At 40.3% G+C, this 20,855-nt stretch overlaps 1 protein-coding gene across 3 annotated transcripts; it reads left to right on the top strand.

The window, feature by feature from the left end:
* Positions 1-308: 308 nt before the first annotated feature.
* On the top strand, positions 309-20,623 carry jph3a (junctophilin 3a). 3 transcript variants are annotated; one of them, XM_041996761.1, is made up of 6 exons: positions 309-564; positions 728-1,655; positions 11,210-11,990; positions 13,168-13,292; positions 14,754-16,000; positions 18,910-20,623. In XM_041996761.1, exons 2-6 carry the CDS (start codon positions 1,274-1,276, stop codon positions 18,988-18,990), a joined length of 2,616 nt encoding a protein of 871 aa, XP_041852695.1. In that variant the 5' UTR covers positions 309-564; positions 728-1,273; the 3' UTR covers positions 18,991-20,623. The 3 variants fall into 3 exon arrangements, with proteins under 3 accessions (XP_041852695.1, XP_041852773.1, XP_041852612.1); XM_041996839.1 differs by having other exon boundaries at positions 309-604; XM_041996678.1 differs by having other exon boundaries at positions 309-1,655.
* Positions 20,624-20,855: the final 232 nt, after the last annotated feature.

Genomic DNA, 20,855 nt, shown 5'->3' with positions numbered 1-20,855 from the left:
TGGCATGTAGTGTTCAGTTACAAGAAGAGAGTAAATTTAAAAACAAAATGACAGCTATAGCAATTAGCTGGAGAGAGATGGGTGCACAAGCCTCCAGATATCAGGAAAACAGATTGCTGAGTGACCAGATTTCAGTCAGAGAAGAGGAGGAGGAGTGTGAGAGGCAGAGAGTGAAATGAGGCTGGATAATTAGGAGAAGCAGCCTGTATCCCCAAAGGGAAAGAGCAGCGAGCTCTGTACATGCAGCTATTTGCACCATCCCTCTGTCTCTATCTCTTTAAGAGCCGCCAGAAGGAGTGTGTGTTCGGTGTGCGTGTGTGTTTGTGGGGGAGGGGTATTGGCTGGGGTGGAACAGTCCTGTAATGAGCAGATTTTTAGAGAGGGAGAGATAAAAAGGCCAAAAAACGAAAGAGGGCAGATGACTTGGTGGGATTTTACAACAACAATCCAGATTTAACCGAGCGCTGAGACAGAGGAGACAAAAGGAAGGTGACGGGAATAATTTCTGCTTCTGCATCCTCATCTCCACTGCCGAGCAGAGCGGAGGAGAAAAGGGAGGAAAAGGTAGCCGGAGAGATTTTCACACTCTGTTATGTCTGCCGAGGTGTGTGTGAGGGGCCGAGTCTGTGTTTGTGGGATCATGAATGTGTATTTTCAGGCCATGCTTTAGAGAAAACATTTTAACTTCTCTGCTCCTGTGTTGTTGTATTTTTTAATGGCGTACCAGCGCAGCAGCATCCCTGTCCTGTATCCGGCTCAGTGCGGCAGGGATGCGGGGATGCTCTAATGTCTGACTGAGCCGAGCTCGGTCGCTGCTGCTGCCACCGCTCTGAGGGCCTGTGGGACACCTGGAAAAGCCTAGGCCTCGACTGTCTGGAGCGTCCTGCTACACGACTGAGGCGAAGGGCCTGTGAGGCTGCGTGGAGCAGGAAGGTGGAGGAGGAAGTGGAGGAGGAGGAGGATGAGAAGCACTCTGAGCCTGCATGCCCATGGGAAGCAGCATGCACAGCTGCTGTGTTTATCGCTCCGGACCCATCGCTGAGGTTTGGATTGCTTCTCCGTCGTGAGGTGATGCTCTTCGGGTCCTATCCTGCTGTTTTTGAAAGGAGGAGCTGCTGTTTTGCATCCTAAACTAAGAGGAGAGGGAGAGTCGAGGCCTTGCCCCTTCATGCTACCTGCTTCAAACAAGGCCTCCTTCCTCATTCTGAGCAAAGCACTCCTGAGTTTCTCTTTTTCTTGACATTCTAAGGATTTGCCTAAACCTGTTTCATGCATGTCCACTGGAGGCAGGTTTGACTTTGATGACGGGGGGTCGTACTGCGGGGAGTGGGAGCAGGGTAAGGCCCATGGCCGGGGTGTCTGCACAGGGCCCCAGGGTCAGGGGGAGTATGCAGGCGCCTGGAGCCATGGGTTTGAAATCCTGGGTGTGTACACGTGGCCCAGTGGGAACAGCTATCAGGGTACCTGGGCACAGGGTAAGCGTCATGGCATCGGGGTGGAGAGCAAGGGCCGCTGGGAGTACAGAGGGGAGTGGACACAGGGCTTTAAAGGTCGCTACGGACAGCTGGAGAGCATGGCCAGTGGGGCCCGATATGAGGGGACATGGAGCAACGGGCTGCAGGACGGTTACGGCACAGAAACCTACTCTGACGGAGGTAAGGATGCTCACACAGAACTTCTGTCAGACTTACATACCATATTACCACCACATGGTCTTATACCTCCTCTGTACAGAGCTAACAAATAAGTTAGACACCTTGCTCTTACAAATAAGGTTTGCAGACCAAACAACAGAGATAATCTGTATTTTTCCACAGACTAACATTCAAGCTGAAAGTAGAGCAACTTGCTTACTTTGCCTGCTGCTGAAACAAACTGTAACACATCTCCAAAGCAGGCTACATAAATAACATGTAGGTCACATCCACATGCGTGGATAGATTACCGAGGAGGTCTGGCAGGCACAAAACCGGTGCTCCAACACGTGGAGGGGCCACAGTTTGCATAGTGTGTGATAATTCTGGGTAAATAAAACATGTTCACAGAAGATTCCAACCTCTGACACTGAAGTCAAACTGCATATTTACCAGCAAATGCCACTGAAAAATTAGATGGAAATGCAAAACAACAGAAAGAACCTATACGGCTGCAAATGCAACAGTGACAGGATGAAGTATAACCATGACAAATATGCAAAATAACAGCAATAATACTAAATAATCACAAAAAACAATAAACATCAATGCAAACAAAATTACCAAAAAAGGAGAGAAAATGACTTCAAAACTAACTCAAAACATTGCAAAGTGACACACAAGATGTTTTTGTTGGATTTTCTTCGTGTGTGCGTATCCACATCTAGAGGAGATGAAGCGTTTCATCAGAAAACAACTAAAGAGGCTGTTTGTCTAAAATTAGAAACACTGAATGACTCCAACTTAAACTTATCAAAACAAACGTTCACCCCCCTCTCCCACCACATCCCACCCTCTGTGATGCAATGTCTCCATGGCAACAAGGAGACAGCGGGTCAGCGTGTCACTAGAGATCAGCTCGCAGCTCTCTGCATGCTCTGATTGGCTCTTAGCTTCTGCCAATCCTTTTTATTTATTTAATTTTTCCTCACTTTAGGGGGTTGTAATGTGGGCCATTTGATAAACTGATCTGAGGAACTGGATGGTTGAAATTTTATGTGTTACTTTAACTCTAAAATAATAATAAAAAAAAAAGATGGTGAGGAAAAGGGAAAAAAAGACTGCGTCACGCGACAACTCTTCCGCTCACGTGGAAGACCGCCGACAGATGAATACAGCACGCACGGGCTGACACATTTTCCACAACCCAGTAAATATGCAGGTTTTCGACATCAAATCCCCCAACACACACAAACACACTGAGGGACCTGTTAACAGAGCAGAACCAGATTATAAGCTTACACACAGGGATGAATGATAGAATTCAGCACCATGGACAGCTCTTTATAGAACAATAAACTTAAATTAATAATGTGTAAACATATAAATATATAATTAGTTAAGCAATAGAGTCCAGAATAAGATGGGGGGCCTCAAAGATTCAAAAAGTTTAAGTCCAAGGCTGGGAAATGATGTATTTCAGCTAGAGCCATTTTTATGTTCAGCATGTTTGTAAAATAGTTCATTTTCTCATTTAGTGCTAACTAGCTAACTTTTGTGCCACAATGCTGTAAACAAAGTAGATGGAGTTTCCTATGGCATGAAAGAAAATGTGGAAGATTAAATTATTTGAGCTATTTCTTCAAATATGACAAAAATGTTAGAAAATATCATAAACTGCTTTTATTAAAAAATCTGGGACACTGTATTCCTGGCTTGGGTGTTTGGAGGCTTAAAAAGGATCCTGATAGGTTAAAGTTGGCAACTAAGAGAATAAAATGTGTATTATTTACAGTAAATCCACATGACACAAGGCAAACATTGAACGTGACGAAATGCCAGCATACGAGACACCTGTGGCTCTTTCAGGGTCTGGTTTCAGCACCTTGGACAGCTCCAGTATCACACCACTAACAGAAACTCGTTCATCAACAAACCAAAGAAAGCACAGAAAAAGGTTTGGATGGAAACTGTTAATCCCACTGCATGGTTTTTGTATTTAGAATTAATCTGAATTTACAGCAGACTACTCTCGAGGCCAATAATAAAGACAGCTTAAGCAATAATAAATAAATAAATAGGTGAAATCCATTTCCAAACATCATCTGGAAAAATCTGGAGTCTTAAATGTTTTTTTCATTCCTTTGATTAAAAAAAAATCCTGATTGCTTCATCGAAGGAGAAATATAGAACCTTTATCCGATCTTTATTTGAGGAGTCAACCTTTTTATTATTATTTTATTTATCTATTTATTTATTTTTGTAAATATTTTGTTTTCATATGACCTCAAATCCATCACATTAGTTCTGCATAACATGAAGTGGTGGTCTGCCTAGTTTATTCTAGACCAAACCATTTGTGCAAAACATGTTCTTAATCACTGAGAAAAGCCTGATGTTTGTGTTGTCTTTGGCTATTTTAGTCGTTCAAATCATTAAACTGGCTGAGGTTATTTCAGGGTTCCTTGTGAAGAAAAGGGGATGCAAACCTTTCATTGGGATTAAGAAGAGCTGAGTCAAATCATGTCAGAGTTGCAGTGATCACTTGGTTAAAGGTTTGTAAATCCCTTCTTGGGGTCCTCCTCTGTGGTGGGTAAATAAAATCTCAGAATGATAAAAGCTAAAGATACTTTCTTTTTTTTACGCATAAATATTGCTTTTGGTAAACAAAAAGCCAACAGCAGCACGTAAGCTGAGCATATTTTAACTTAAACTAATATTTTTGCTTTACCAGAATGCTCTAGCAATTTTTCTAATAAAGATGACAGAGACTGGGCTCTTATGAAGAATTTAGACAACAATGGCGTGAAACAGCTGGTCTTTTTTTTTTTTTTTAACACCAAACACGCTATAAAAGCACCAAATGTCATACTTCCAGGAGCAGAAACAATGCAGGATTTGTCATGAAGGGTCTTAATCCCAACTGCTTTCAGTCATCAACACACAAATAAGTTCTAGACTTCCAAGATTTTCCATGTTTTCATCTGCTTAACCGTTTAAAAGCTTGTCTGAAGCAACTATCAGAGAAGTGAACTGATGGCTATTTTTCCAATTTAAAGCTTAAATCTGTCTCGGATAACATGTAAGGATCTATGACATCACAAGGCTAAACTTTTTTAAGCTATCTAGTGGGCAATCTTGCATCTTCCTTGAACAATATTAGTCACTTTGGTTTGTTTGACCACGACTTTATTTACTGCAAGTATGTGCGCTGGCAAAAATCATGTGATTTAATACAAGAAATTACTTTATCATTAGCCCCCAAAATGATGTTTCCGCCCTTAATATGTTGTAGACATTTAAGGCAAAAAGAAAGAAAGAAATCAAGTTACTGTGACAAAACGTGAAATTTGTATGGTTCAGACTGTCAGCAATGCTTTGAGCATCTTCTGCATTATTTTTTAAATGAAAGTGTCCACAAAAAGTAAAGTAATTTTTGTTGAAATATGAACTCTTCGTAAAGGATTTTTCTGGAATTAGCATACTTCCTGACAGTTCTTCTGTCCTCCTACGAAGCCTATATGAGGACAGTGTTTTAAAGACATACTTAAAGCGTTGGAGGAGACACTAAAAACCTCAGACCAGAAATTAGACAGTTGGACATATGAGGCAGCTTATTCTTTTGTGAACGCATGTTGAGCACCGCACACTAATTACACCCAAACTTGTCAAATTTCCTACAAAATAATCACCACATTCAAAGTGAAAGCTGCAATTTTGCTGCGACAGAGCTGTGAGGTCCTGACCTGCCATCAGAGCACAACTACTCACTGACATTTTTAACACAGCACAGGAAATTAATGTTTCATACATATCATTATTTATTTATTACTGCTCCTGTGTGGTAGTGTCTGTTTACTTGGTCTGTTTTGAAATGAATTTGTATATGAAAAGAGTCACTCTGCTAGAGAAAGCTCTGGGTTGGTTCAACCCTTGCCTCCACCAGTCAATATATCAGCCACTGGGCCAAACCTGAACTTCATTCCCCAATTCCTCCATGTATCATCAGAATGTATGTGTACAGTATAAGTGCAGTATACATATGTGTCTGTACTGTTAAGAGCTTTGGGTGTTCAATAAGACCAGAAAAGTGCTGCATAAATGCCAGACATTTCCTCTTTTATTGTCTCTTAGCTCAATGTTTAACACCCCATTTATTGTTTGGTTTACTGTTGACATAAGTTTATTGTTATTACACTTTTCAGACAGAAATGTGACCTAAAAGGCTTCATGGGCCAAAGCTAATCTAAAATAGTTGCATTTGTGGAAAAAAAAAAATTAAAAACTAAAATATTAAAAGAGCAACTCTTGTGAAAGCAAATTGCAAACAGCAGTAAAATAATTATAAATATAGCTGTATGAAAAAGGTCAAGAAAAGGATTAAAATATTTTAAAAAGACAACACAAAAAAAGCTTAAGCTTAATCCAAATTGGGACCTAGTTCAATATGAGAGGAGCCTGTCTGAAAATGAAAATCTCTACCTTAAACTCTGATCCTGGAAATGATAAGAACCAAACATAAGCCTGAATTATGACAGCAAAGAGTCCCTGTACAGTTGTAGGGAAGAACAAGATCTCTGCAGTAGGATGGAGTCTGGCCATTAAAAGCTTTATGTACATGCTAACAGGATGATGAGTATTGTACATTTTAGAGGGAGCCCATTTTCCTGGAAACAGATCATTGTGATTTCACATGCTAAATAGAGATTCTAACTTTATTTTTAGCGTTATTAAATCATTTTCTAATTAACTCAATCTCCTCTTGCTGCAAGTCTTAAGTGTAGGTGACACGCAGGCCCAGTAGTCAATCTCTGGTTCTGGGTCAGGCATGCTGGGAAAGTCGCTGCTAGTGGGTTGTGGCTCATGGTGATGATGCTGTTCAGATGCTTCTTAATCAATGCAGCTACAAGCCTGCTGTGGCTCTTCCATGCATCCTCTCAGCTGATTACTGCTGTTCTGGTGGACAGGATTTTAGATGCAACCACCTCCAAACTGATAAATGAACTAAATGCACAATGTAATTCTCCTCGGTCCTACAAAGATTTTACTATTTTACACCTTTACAGAATGCTTGTTATTGAGGTCATATTTCACAGATATAAGATACTTCTTTAACATGTGAATTAAAAGACTAAACCTGGTCAAAAATGACCTCATGCAGTAGCAGTGGAAGCAAATATAAATGGTTGGTGGTGGCTGCTGAGCCCGTGGATCCGCTGCAGTTTGCCTACCAGACTGACATCGGGGTGGATGATGCCATTACCTACCTCCTTTACACCTCCCTCACTCACCTGGAGAAGACTGGAAGCACTGTGAGGATCATGTTCTTTGATTTCTCCAGTGCATTCAACACCATCCAGCCCAGGCTGCTGGGGGACAAGCTGCAGCTAGGTGGGGTGGACCATCACCCCACTACATGGATTTTAGAATACTTCACTAGCAGACCACCGTTTGTGAAGATGCAGGGCTCTGAGTCGGCTTCTCTGCAGCACTGGTGTTCCGCAGGGAATGGTTCTGGCTCCTTATCTGTTCACCCTCCACACTGCAGACTCTTCATACAATACACCATTATGTCATCTCCAGAAGTTTTCTGATGACTCTGCTGTTGATGGCCTCATCACAGATGGGGAGGATAGAGAGTACAGCTGACTTATTCAGGATTTTGTGGACTGGTGCCTGCTGAACAACCTCCAGATCAACGTCAGTAAGACCAAGGAGCTGGTGGTGGATTTCCGCAGGTGTAGCCACTCTTTGCCTGCATTGGTGAGCATCCAGGAAACGACTGTTGACACTGTGAATGCCGACAAGTACATGGGTTTTTACTTAAATGACAATCTGGACTGGTCGGACAACACCAGTGCCGTGGTCAAGAAGGTCAACAGCTGACTGTTGCTGTTTAGGAGGCTGAGGTCTTTTGAAGTGCGGGTACTACTCCTCAGGACCTTTTATGACTCTGTTGTGACATCAGCCATCTTTTATGGAATAGTGTGCTGGGCCAGCAGCATCACAGACAGGGACAGGAGGAGAATGGACAGTCTGGTGAGCAGGACCAGCTCTGTCCTGGGATGCCCCCTGGACTCAGTGGAGGTGGTGGGAAACGGGAGGATGATGGCTAAGCTGGGCAGCTCCTTCAGTGACTATTTATTTTCCACTGTGTGTCTTGCTGCTGTTGTACTGTGAATTTCCCCGCTGTGGGACTAATGCCAAAAACAACTACTTTAAAGTTGAGTTCAAAAGTAAAAAATCACAGTTTGTCCAGTTTATGTCTCCCGAAACATCAGTAACTGATTACTGCTGCCTTCTAATATAAATATAGTTGACTGTAGGCAGCATAACAACAGAAATGTTGATAGATGTTTCTTAATAGCACTGCCCAAAGAATGCTTGTACAGAAAGAAAAGTGGCCCCGTTCTAGGACACTGTGGAACACCATAACTTATTCTGGTTTTGGTGGAGGACAGATTGTTTACAATTGATTTTGTGGTCAGTTGTGTCAAGCGCAACAATAAGCTCTAACAGGACCAACACAGATAAATTCCTAGTCAAAGACAAAAAAGGAGGCTATTAGTAAGTTTAAATACTGCAGCTTCAGGATTATGGTATCCTCATAGTCAAGACTGAAACCTTTCTTTCAGACCATCATTTTGCAAATGGGTGTGCTTAAGACCTTTTTTCAAGGATTTCAGACAGAAAGAGAATGTAAGATTAAGCAATGTCATTGGCTAAAACAAAATTTTTAAATTTTGGTTTATTTAAAGCTAAAGTTAAGGGCCTTCATCAAATAGTAAGTTGATAGAAACTGGCTGATCTGATCGAGTACAGAGATGTTGATAAGTGGATGAAAATCCTTAAACAATCAAGATGGGGTCATGTTCAACTGGCTTGATGTTTTAAAAGTCTGATTTGCTCTACTTTTTATCCACCATTGGACAAGAGATGGATAAGCTGGATCAGTGAGTCAGATCCAGAGTCAGAAAATGTGGGTTGACTTACCGAGTCGAGGTCTCTGTTATGAGGGTTAGTTAAAAACCCAGTCCCCTCATCTTTGATTTTGTTCATCTGTGCAGGATTCAGTAAAAGTAAAACTTTTTCATTTTTTTATTTAGCACCTAAAAACTGAGACTTTATACTCAGTTAGTGGTGGAGACCAAAAAGGGAGCTAAAAGAGAACACATATGTCCTTTGAGTCTGCCATAAATACATAAATCTCACACTACAGGAAAATATGCTGCCCAGCAGTGTGCATCCATTTAGCAGCTAAAAACTTGATATATTTAAAGATAGACAATTATTCTTTGAGCTGAATTAGCCAGCAAGTGTTTTTATTCAGTTCTTGAGCAAAAATGTCTTTCTTTGTTTTATATCACAGTAAAAACTGAGAATCTTTGAGTTTTCAAACTACTTTCTGTGCATAACAAACAACAGCAAGACACACCAAAGCCTTAACAGAAAAAATGAATTATTTGCATCTCCAGTTTCAGTCACCTTGCCTGATTGATTATCTTTAACACTGAGTCAGTTGCCGCTGACGCTGAGGCTCATGAGCTCATGAAAGAAGCATAGACAGCTGCTGAAATGCCTCCCATAAAATGAACTCTGCAGCTTTGTCAGCAGGAGCAGCTGCTGCTGAACTCCCCAGAAAGTGAAACTGACAAGCCAAGAGCCAAACAGGAGGCTGTCGAGTTTCCTGTCCAGAAACATTAAAAACTGACTCACCTCCCATTTGGACCACCTCAGGGATTTAAAGAAAAGAAAAGCTTGGCCTCTTCCTGGAGGTCTGGAGGTGATGCAGCATGAAGGAAGAGGATACAACACGTGGGAGCTCAAATCCACATAAACTACCAAATCACAGCTCAACCGTAAAAATTCTCAGCCTTTTTGTTACAAGATACTGTACATATGTGCCAAATTTCTGGTGTTATTCTGGGTTTATTTCAAGTGTTTCTTTCATTTACATTTCTAGCTGTGCCAACATGACTCAGTTGGCAGTGAACAGTATCCTGGTGTTGTGTAGAGATCACACAAAAACAGATTAACACTTTCCAGAGATCTTCCAACACAGTACTGAATATTTTCTAAATATCCATCTGTGTATCTTTTCCTAGTTCACAGGATAAGTATAAATGATAAAGTTTCAGATGTTTAGTGTATGCACGTTGAAGCCTGCATTCAGCTGTGAAATTTTCATTATCAAACCACATCAGCTACAACTGACTTACTCTTCAAATTTGTGAGATTATTTTTGGCTGCAATGAAAAATGACTTAAGCACAGCTTTCCATCATTTACAGTTTGCTATATGTCTGTGCAGTATTCAGAAACAAAAATAAATCTGTGGTAACACTGGGTTTGTTGGTAGCAAAGTCATGTGACTGACTAAAGACACAACTTTGCTAGCTTGACCACATGACCAAAAAGAAGGAAGAAAAAAAAAAAACTAAAGAAATGCAGATAGGCTGTATAGTTATTCCATTTTCATATTTATTTTTTCATGCTAGGTCAGTAACATAATAACCAGCCAATAATGTAAGAAACATATTAAATTACTGAGAAAAGTTTGTGTGGCTAAAACTATGATTTAATTATTGTTTAGGTTTGGCTATGTATGGATTAACTGAATATCCAGCGTGAAGTGACTTATAATCATTATGTTCTGTGGGGGTGGTATTGGCTGGGGATACGGAACCATAAAATTTGCAGGTGTTTTGTTTTTCTGTTTTGTTACTACTTTAGTTACTATACATAAAATATTTAATTAGTAGGAATGTAACAGAATGGGTGTGTTTTGTGTAGGATGTGTTGATGTACACCTGCTTTCTTCGTGATAATAAAAAAAGAAAGAAAAGTTTAACATGTTATTGCCCCTAACATTTTATGACATTATTGGCTATATTACATTATTGGTTGCTATAGCCATGCTTAAATAATTAATAAAGGGTAAAAATGCTAAATTGGTATGGTGGCGGCGGCTGTAGCTCAGGAGGAAGAGCAGTTGCCTGTTAATCTGAAAGTTGGTGGTTTGATTCCAGGCTTTCTGACATCCCTGACTTGGGCAAGACACTGAACCCCTTGTTGCCATATATATACATATATATATATACACACACACACACACACAAAATGATATCAATGTTAAAGAGCTTTCATTTATATGGCAAAATCCCAAGAAATGACTAACCTGGTGCAACTAGTTCTTTGTTTGGGTTACTATTTGGTTGCACTGTATTCCACTGAGGAAATTAACAAACCTCCACCAATCTATAAGCTCACGAGTCTACAAAAAAAAAAAAAAAAAACAAAAAAAAAAAAAAACAAAAGGAGATGAAGACATCCAGCCTAACAGAAGAGGGGTAGAAGAAATAAAAAACAAGAATTTTTGGACATTCAAAACAGTCCAGCTCTCATTGAAGATGTAATGTGTAGAATGGGGCATCAAAAATAGTATAAACTGACTCAGATTGCTGAGGCATAAAAGGGTCATTATCAAAGTTTATAAAACTAATTTGCCCAGGTGAATGTAAAATTCAAAATAAACATTCAAACAGTGAGTTGGACTCTGATTTGTTTGTCTTGCAGGAACCTACCAAGGCCAGTGGCTGGGAGGGATGCGTCATGGCTATGGTGTGCGGCAGAGTGTACCCTACGGCATGGCGGCTGTCATACTTTTCCCTCTTCGAACATCCATAAACTCTCTCCGTTCGGAGCACAGCCAGGGCCCTCCGACTGCGCTGGAGGACGGCGTCGCCACCACACCCACAGATGGGGTAGTGGCCGGGCTGGCCGGCAGCCCAGTGGGCCGCGGCGGGTTTGCACTGACAGCTCCGAGTGAGGCAGAGCGGCAGAGGAAGAGAAAGGGTCGCTTCCGGCAGTCCATCCTTAGCGGCCTGAAGCTTCGGCGATCTGAATCCAAAAGCTCTCTGGCCAGTCAGCTCAGCAAGCAGAGCTCCTTCTGCAGTGAGGCTGGCATGAGCACCGTCAGCTCTGCTGCGTCTGACATCCACTCCAACGCCAGTGAAAGCGAGCCAGGCGCCCCCGTGGATGCCACTGTTACTGAAATGTACGCGGGAGAGTGGCGGAGCGACCAGAGGGCTGGTTGGGGCGTGAGTCGGCGCTCAGACGGCCTGCATTATGCAGGTGAATGGTCGTTGAACAAGAGGCACGGATACGGATGCACCACCTTCCCCGATGGTACGAAGGAGGAAGGAAAGTACAAGCAGAATGTGCTGGTGAGCGGAAAGCGCAAGAACTTGATCCCATTGAGGGCCAGTAAAATCCGCGAGAAGGTGGACCGGGCTGTGGAATCTGCAGAGAAGGCAGCAGACATCGCCAAGCAGAAAGCAGAGATCGCGATGTCACGGTAAGATGTTGCGATATTTCTACCCTTTAACGCCGTGTTTTATATATGATACATACAGTTTCTGAGACATTTGCATTACTTTATGGTAAAAACTTTAGTCAAAACCTTGCTGTATACAATCTGAGAACTGCCTTCTGCCCCCTGGTGGATACAATTTGCATTACAATGATTTGGATGTTACATGATGATAAACTATAAATATGCTAATTATTCTCATGTCAGATATACTTATCTGACAGTTAGACGCCACATGTTAACTGGCATTGGACATGAGTCTTTTGGTATTTTAAAAACAAATTAATTTCAAATATGATACGATCTCAGTATATTTGAAAGATTTAATAAAAGCGAAGGGGGTCAGTGGGGGCTCGCTGTAAATGTTTGCCCCAGTTCAATAAACATGTTTTTTTTTTCTCTCTCTCTTTTCTTTCTAGACATAATGTATGTAGTGGATTTTGTTTAGTGGATATTGATTGATTGATTATAAAACATTTAATGTTGATTAAAGGTTTTTTAAACATGAAATGGACATATGTGTTTAACATTTGGTTATAAGAATTAGAAATGGATTGGGATTTAATTTTAGAGGCGGATCTTACAGTTTGAGAATAAAAACACCGTCCTGAAGTAAGAATTTAGAAAGTATCCGGCAGAATACATTTAGAATCTCTTCATTCACAAATGACCTCCAAGCAAGCAGGAATGCAGTATACATGTAGCTTCAGGACAAACCTGATGTGTCAACGTGTGTTGAGGTGGTTCATTGTTATATTAAGGCCATATGGGTACTTAGTGGGTATGGGTTTGAACTGGGCAAATTTTGCAGGTTCCATGTGATTTCATTTACATGGCCTGCATATGTGAAACCCACATGAGCAAACTCAGATGAGGCCATCATGAAAACTGTGGACAAACCCACTTTGGTCCTTTATCTGCAGCCCAAACATAACCCTTATGGCCCCCACATAGACATGCTGGTCTATTCACAAGAGAAGTTATAGCACTCTTGAACAAACAAATTCAACATAAGTCCACATCAGAAGCAATATGTGATATATAATATCAAACTTGTTATTTACACCCTTATACATCAGCAAGCTTTTATAATGTTATCAGTCTAAGTACCTTTACACTAAAGGTGTAGAGAAGAACAAATTTCTTGTCCTGTCCTGTTCAGGATGAGCCATGCTCGTGGGAAGGCGGAGGCTGCTGAAGGGGTGGCACAGAAAGCCATGGAGGAGTGTCGACTGGCCCGGATTACTGCCAAAGAGCTCTCGCCCTCCTTTCATATCTATGGCAACGGTGAGAGGACAGCAGCAGACAGCTGGTTTACATTATGAATTCAATTTCCTTTCATTATGTAATTAGTGGAGACAGAGCATGTGAAGATACATCCCACCGTGTTGCATGCTGGGAGAGGAACATCTCGGAGGGAATGCCCTCCATTATACTTTTTAAATAAACTTAGTAATATGTTTGTTTTATGGAGTCATATCTAGTAGATCTAGAACTGAATGTTGACCATGAAACAATTTTAATGTTGAAACTGATTATAAAATGTATTTTTTTAAACGTGCAGTAGACAAATATCTTTATATCTTCCTGCTTGCCTCCAAGAAGAGATGGGCAATATGAGTTTAAAAGAATAATATATAACAGCTGTTATAACATTAGTTAATAATATAAGCTGCTTTTAGTTTTAAGCTTTTTATAAAATTTATATTTTTATTATAAATACAATGAAATATTAAAAGATATCAATAAAAATAAGAAAAACTATACATTAGAAAAAATATATTTTAATATTAATAATACACACACACACACATATATATATATTAATAATAATATTTGTAAAAAGCTATTTAAACAGCTTATAAACTATATATATATATATATATATATATATATATATATATATATATATATATATATATAGTATGTTAAATGTTGTACAGCCATTTTGTTGTATGCTTGCTTGTTCTAAAGTAGTTTATGAAAACAGATTGACAGTGCTATTTATATTAAAAAAAAAAAAAAGTTAATATTCCACATAACTGCCCCCTGTTTTATAGAGATAAGGAGTCCTCTTGCCTTCGGTGGTCATCTAGTCATCCAAATGGCCTTCAACACCTCAGTTGAAGGCACCCTTAAACCACAACCTTATGCAGCTTTGTTCGTTTGTGAACACTTTAGATGAGTTTAAAATTTGCAATCGCCATGATTTTGGGGGTAAAATTAAAAACCTTTAAATAGAAAATGAATACCTACAAACTTGGTCTATTTTACAGTTTGCTGTCCAGCCTTTAAACCTTTTATCTCAGCTTCACTGCACCTATTGTGCTTTCTTTTTTTTTTTTTCCATTTTCCCAGAGAGACCTGCTTTGTTACATTTAGTCATGAGTCGTGATTAAATAAGGGAACTGCTCTCATTATCTTATTATAAGATCTGCACAAAGGACCTACACAAAGGCAAGAAGCAGTATCTTAACTTAATGAAATACGTATTACACATGTAGATTTGCTGTATAGTTTCTTTTTATTTTTTGGTCTCATAGTAAAAATTAACTACAAAGGGTTAGCTTGTGAGCATTCAAATAAAGAAGATTCACTTTGTCAAGACTAGAAGCACAAGATAAATTTTGGTTTCATCTCTTCCCTTCTATTGTTACCCTGCATGCACACAAACACTCACACTGTAGGTCTTTTTTTTGTGGATGTGTGCCAAATCACTTCATTGGTGCTACTCTCCTCACTCTGTAGGGCTCGAATGTCAGAGGCCGAAACACCAGGACGCCAAGGACAAAGACCACGAGGTCATCTCCACAGGAACAGACAGTCCAGAGCTGTGCACGCCGGACACCACACCGCCTGTAATAACACCTGATCTCAGCCCCGTGCTGAGCGTCCCAACCTCACCCCCTCATAGCCCGCCCAAACACTCCCATCGCCCCAGAAATGCTTGCTTCATGCGACAGAGCGCTGTGGATGACCAGGGCGGGGCTGAGATCCAGGTGCTAGTGGAGGGGCGGGGGATTGATATGCCTCGGGGTGGGGCAAACAATTGGACTGATGATATGTATCCAGATCGAGGAGGCAGCAGTCGCTCCACCACACCTTCCCTTCTGGAAGAGCAGGAGGGCCAAATCAACGGCCACGAACAAGCCCCTTTGACCAACCACAAACCACGGGAGAAATCCTTGTCCAATCACAAGTCACGGGAGCATGTCTCGTCCTACAGAGCGTGGGAGCACTCCTTGTCCAACCAAAAGCCGTCCAAGCATGCCTCTTCCAATCACAAGTCAAGGGAGTACTCATCGTCCAATCACAAAACATGGGATCATTCCTCCACCAATCACAAGGCCTGCGAGCATGCCTCTTCCAACTACAAGCCGCAGGTGCACATTTTATCCAATCACAAGGCCTTGGAACACAACATGTCCAATCATAAGACTTCTGAGCATGCTTCTTCCAATCACAAGTCCCAAGACTATATCTCTTCTAATCACAATGCAAAGGACCACATCTCTTCCAGCTTTCCCCCTCGAGAGCATGTCTATTCCAACCACCATCCAAAGCAGCATAACCCCTCCAACCACAAGCTTAACGAGCATGCTGTAATCGACCAAAGGCTAGATGGCCTCACCGGGGGGTGGACTGCAGAAAGCACCCTTAGGTGGAGCCCTGCCCACTCACGCCTCTCAGAGCAGGACGAGGAAAGGATGAATGACTATACAGTCGATATGAGGCTTCATTGTCCGGACTCGCAGTTGACTAGGGGGCTGGGCCAGGAGTCCCCGGCCCACAAAAGCAACAGGCTGCGATCCCGAGGCCTTCGGCCAGTCCAAGAAGGATCCATGGACTCTGTACAAATGCTGGACAACCTGAATGTGGGGGCAGAGCTGGAGGAGTGGCCACTGCACAGGGACCTCACCCTCTCCCCACCCCTAAAGTCTCAGCCCATCACTCTGGAGCAGGAAGGAGAGCATCTCACCCTCAAATCAAACTCAGTGAGTCCACACACCCATGCCTGAACACAAACCTCATGAATTACTCATTGATCAGTCAGACAACTAATGTATTAAAAGTTTATGACAATTTATAACAGAATCCCATGAGTAGAAATGGAGGAGTGCAGGCTTCACATTTACAGGAGTTTTCTCTGGAGACTTTCAGGTGAATCATCAGTACAAAGAGACAGGATCCATTTTTTCAACAATGGAACAGCCTCTATAAAGAAAATAGTCAAAGTTGCAAACCTGCAGACGTGAAACGGTCACACTTGAACATCTGTCCACCTGTACCATTTGCAATAGTTTTACAATCTAGAAACATAAAAGAATAATTTAACGCTTATACTGTTTATATTTTGTGCCTTCATACTATGGTCCAGGTTAATTTTGACCCTGGCTAAGATTTCCTTCATGATAAGTGTCTATACCAAATTTTAAACTACAGATCTATTTAGAATGTCTAAACAGATAAAACCATGAGTAAATCTTTATAAATATTTCAGAGAGCAGAAAGAGTGTATTTTTTAGATTCTACAACACTATTTTATAGAGAGACATAAAAGCTATTAAAACTTATATTTTACTTAATTTAATAATGGCATGAATAGAGCTGTGGCCTCCGTACATGAGGTGACGGTTCAACCAGCCGAGCTAATCACCACCCCATGATTATCAATATTAATTTAACACTTATCACTTAAACACTTAACATTGAATTATAAAAAGCTTATTATAAATAACTTTTCTGCCATTTTCTCCTTCTCCTCTGTCCCCTTGTGTTGACTTCTTGTGTGAGCACTTTTTTTTCCTTCTTTCATGTTGTCTCCCTACTCCGACACATCCTCCGAGTCACTACCAACCTCCTCCTCTTGGAGGATCAGACAAAGGGCATGTTGCACATTATGTCTTGCTGCCATGATGTCCATCCCTGAAATGACAGCTCCTGTACCTTTATATTGTTATCAGTCCCCGACCACCACCCTCTCAAACCAAACCTATTAATCTGTAGTTTATATTATTACATTGCAGGTGTTTGCAGGAGCAGATCTTTTGTCTGTGTCACAGCACTGTTTGACCTCTGCATAACTTCTGTTCCCTGTGAACACCATAATCCCTCCTCTGCTGTTTCACTACTTTACTGTTTCCTGGTCCCCCATACCCCTTGAAAGACCAGCAGGTGCCTGTTTCTGTGTAAACTAAAGCAAATGTAGATGCCAGCTCTTATGACAGTATCTACACGCAATTAAACTCTGTCACTGCTCTTAAAAAATAAATAAGAATTTTTTAAAAAGTTCACCGTTTCAAGGTTCCCTAAAACCACTGTTTTCCTTGATTTGACCCACCCTGGTAGATCTAAAATCCTTCTAGATTTCAGGTCAAATTTGACCCAAAACAGCCTCAGTGTGCAAAAAAAATTGTAGCACCTATATATAAGTATAGAATTTGAAAATATTTTCATTTGTTGTGTATTTTGTGTCACTTTAAATGGACTTGTACTTACATAGCACTTCTCCTGTCAACTTTAGAAAAACTCATCAAAGGTCAGATAAAAAGAATGATGTTTGGGGTCATTTCAGTGCTTTCAAATGTCAAAATTGGTCAAATTTGACCCAAACAGTATGTAAGGGTTTAGCAATTTATAAAAAATTTTTATTCTGCTGATTTTTACACAGTATATTTCTTTGCATTTAAAATATATATATGTATAATTATTTCCTGAAGTTATTTAAATTGCTTTATTTTTTAATAATAATATTTATTTATTTCCATCCCTTTATTAATTGGTACTTTTCTCTGATGCTCTCAGCCATTTGGGTTTGAGCTACAATTCACTTCCAAAACAATCAGGCTTGAACATGACTTGTATGAGAGGACTGCTTCATCCAGCACTTTCTTTACATTAACTGTACCCCAAAATCTGTTTCTGAACACATTTCTGACCAGAAATAAGCACCATAGTCTTCACTATATTCATAATCTTCACTCACATGACACACCAATGACACACCAATGATGCCACAGAACATGGTATGTTCTGTGGCATCATTGGTGTAAAACCAAAATCTGTAACCCAAACAGGAATTTCACTAAAAGGATAAACTTTTAAATCAGGCCTTGCAGGTGAAGATGTAATATGACTGGATTCTCATTTCCATTTTTTTGCAAAAATATTTAAGTGGACCATTAAGGTGGAATAACCAATAAATCAACTACTCGTTTACATTCAGGTGTAAAATCACAAGAAAAACAGACAAATCGTGTTTAAGCAAAACTAACTCAGAGCAGAAGATAGAGAGAAAAGCAAATGTAAAATGAAAATAAAAGGCAAAACAGAAGGAGAAAAAGGATAAGAATTTATTAATAATAAATTTAGAGATTGAAAGAAAACAAAGTAATTTCCATACAATAAGTTAATAAATAAATGTATTAAAAATTATAGTCATTAATTAATTAGTTAAAATAAAAATAAATAAAAAGGTTTCAATGATTTTTATAGTCTGTATTACCAAATCATTTAATTTATTTGTTTATATTTAATCATTTATTTATTTTTTTAACAATTGTGTATTAAAATAAAATAAAATAAGACAGAGTTGTTAAGCTCTTGTACGGTTGATTTCTGTATATTATAAGCCGGGAAATGAGCAGAGATCTTGCAGCTACATCTCTGAAAGCGCCCACACAGAGCACCATAACCGCTAAAAATGCCACAAACACCACCTACAAGACTTTTGCTGCTCAGAGGGTTGACAAATTAATACAAAGAGGAAGAAATTAACCCACTGTAAGCAGTTGCTGATGACTTTTTAATAACCAGCTGTCTAAATTTGGTTTAATCATCTTTGCTGTGATCGTTTGCGCAGTAATTGGACTAATTGCTTCTTCTCTCTTCTCTTGTCTCTTAGGGCTCCAGCTCTATTCTGGTGGTTATGGTCATTTTACTCAATATTGGAGTAGCCATTCTTTTCATTCACTTCTTTATTTAAACTTCTACAGGTATGATCAACTAAGACTTATTGATAACTACAGTATATTATATTATTACTTACTGAGACGTTCTGCCTATTCGACTGGAGCCCACAGCCTGAGTGACGGACACAGCAGAGCCTTTCTGTTGTTCATATTGGTCTTTTCACTTCTGATGAAGCCCATTTGAGTTTCTACAAAAGCGCCTGTTCTTTTAAAATTCCTGTTTTGAGTTTGCAACCATGAGCAGAAAGATGGTAGAGTGAGAGACAGAAGATGGTAAAGAAAGCAGCTTTAATCAGGACACACATGCATAGGTGTCCGTCACTGAAAGTCCGCAGACTGGAGATGGCACAGGCAGCATTGCCCATTTTTCCACCAGTCTAGACAAAGAATATAGCAAAGCCTTGTTTCCTGGTTTAGCATGAGAAACATGCTAACCAAGAGCATGGCACACACTCCATCCTAAACCCCTTTTTGCCTTTTAACCCTTTCTCCTTTCAGTCTCTATCCACACTATACGCTACATACAAAACTATGCTGCAAGAGTAGATCCATTTTAAAGGGCTCCGTCATTATTCTTTTCTTTTTCTTTTTTTCCTCTACAAACTACACAAACACACACAACCATTGCATGAGGCTGTGTGAGGTTTTAAAAAGTGCATTTTCTATCCCTTTAACATCACCGTCCTGTCCTCGTTTGTATGCGCTCCATCCGGATCGTCACCTCCAGAATCGGACCAGATTCACGTTTGATTCTCAAAAGTCGACATTAGTGCACACCTGAATTTGTAATGGGTGGAATTTTTAATGTTGAACCACACAAACACACACACACACACATTCGCACGCAGAAAATAAAACACGTAAAGTAACTTGCTGACAAACTGAGGAGGATTTAGCCTTGCCCCTTTGTACAGCCTTGAGACTGTTATGGTATAACCACAGATTCTAACTATATACGTGTATGTGTCATTATTATTCAAGTTTGTTACTTTTTGCAGTTTGCAAGACAGAGAGAATGCTGAGTGCCTCGTATTTATTCATTTTCCCTCGAAAACTTTATTTCAGCCCAGACTCGAGATTAAACTCCACATGGGCAGGCTAAGAGAACACTAATAACCTTCAAAATTAATAAACCCCGACCTTCAGTCTCTCCCCTTCCCTCCCTTTCCCCACTTCTACTCCTCCCTTTACCCTGAAATGGCATGCACTGCTTTGTCTTTCTCCCAGTACTCCCGTTTAGACCAGTCACGAAGGGGAAAATGGGGTTTCTACAGTGTCCTTCCCAAACACTTTTTTGGGCGGGATAAGATTTATTTTCAGCATGTTTGTTTAGCCTGCTCAATCTGGTGTCAGTTGTGAGTTTCTCCCTCTCGTGTCTCTTATCCAACAACACAAGGCTACATGAGACACGGAGAGCAGTGTAACATAAACGCTAGCTTTTAACTCTCAGTGGATACTGAAATGTCCCCGAGTTTATGAATGATATAAAAAAAACAAACTCTGCTACTGTATGTTTTATACTTCGCACCCAGTGGCATCATCATGTTGTGACATCATTGCATGCCCTAGCATGCTCTTTCTTACTCTTTGGTTTATGAGATTGTTTCAAAGTTAATGTGGAGAAAATAATGAAATGTTTGAAATTAATGAGTTTGGTGTGGTTATTGCTGTTGTTGTTTATTATTCCACTCCATGATAGTGGTGAAGAAAAGAACTACAAACCACATGTTCAGGTTTACTGGTGTTCAGTAGTAGTGGGCGGTTGGATCCAAATATCGATGCCAACGTTGGTCAGTTCCTCTCCACTATGCAGTTTTTTGCTGCTGCATTTCATCAAGGAAGTGACCTGGCTGTCTAAATAGCTCCATCACAGCATGGA

The sequence above is a fragment of the Melanotaenia boesemani genome, chromosome 1 (assembly GCF_017639745.1).
Source record: "Melanotaenia boesemani isolate fMelBoe1 chromosome 1, fMelBoe1.pri, whole genome shotgun sequence".
NCBI classification, from domain to species: Eukaryota; Metazoa; Chordata; class Actinopteri; order Atheriniformes; family Melanotaeniidae; genus Melanotaenia; species Melanotaenia boesemani.
The sequence above is the reverse complement of the archived record's forward strand: the minus strand, read 5'-3'. Positions and strand labels throughout refer to the sequence as shown.

Bases quoted from the DNA above. Each gene is read 5' to 3' on its own strand.
- jph3a (XM_041996761.1), top strand. From the start codon at position 1,274: ATGTCCACTGGAGGCAGGTTTGACTTTGATGACGGGGGGTCGTACTGC. The intron at 1,656-11,209 runs GTAAGGATGCTC...TTTGTCTTGCAG, and splicing joins AGAAACCTACTCTGACGGAG to GAACCTACCAAGGCCAGTGG. The intron at 13,293-14,753 runs GTGAGAGGACAG...CTCACTCTGTAG, and splicing joins CTTTCATATCTATGGCAACG to GGCTCGAATGTCAGAGGCCG.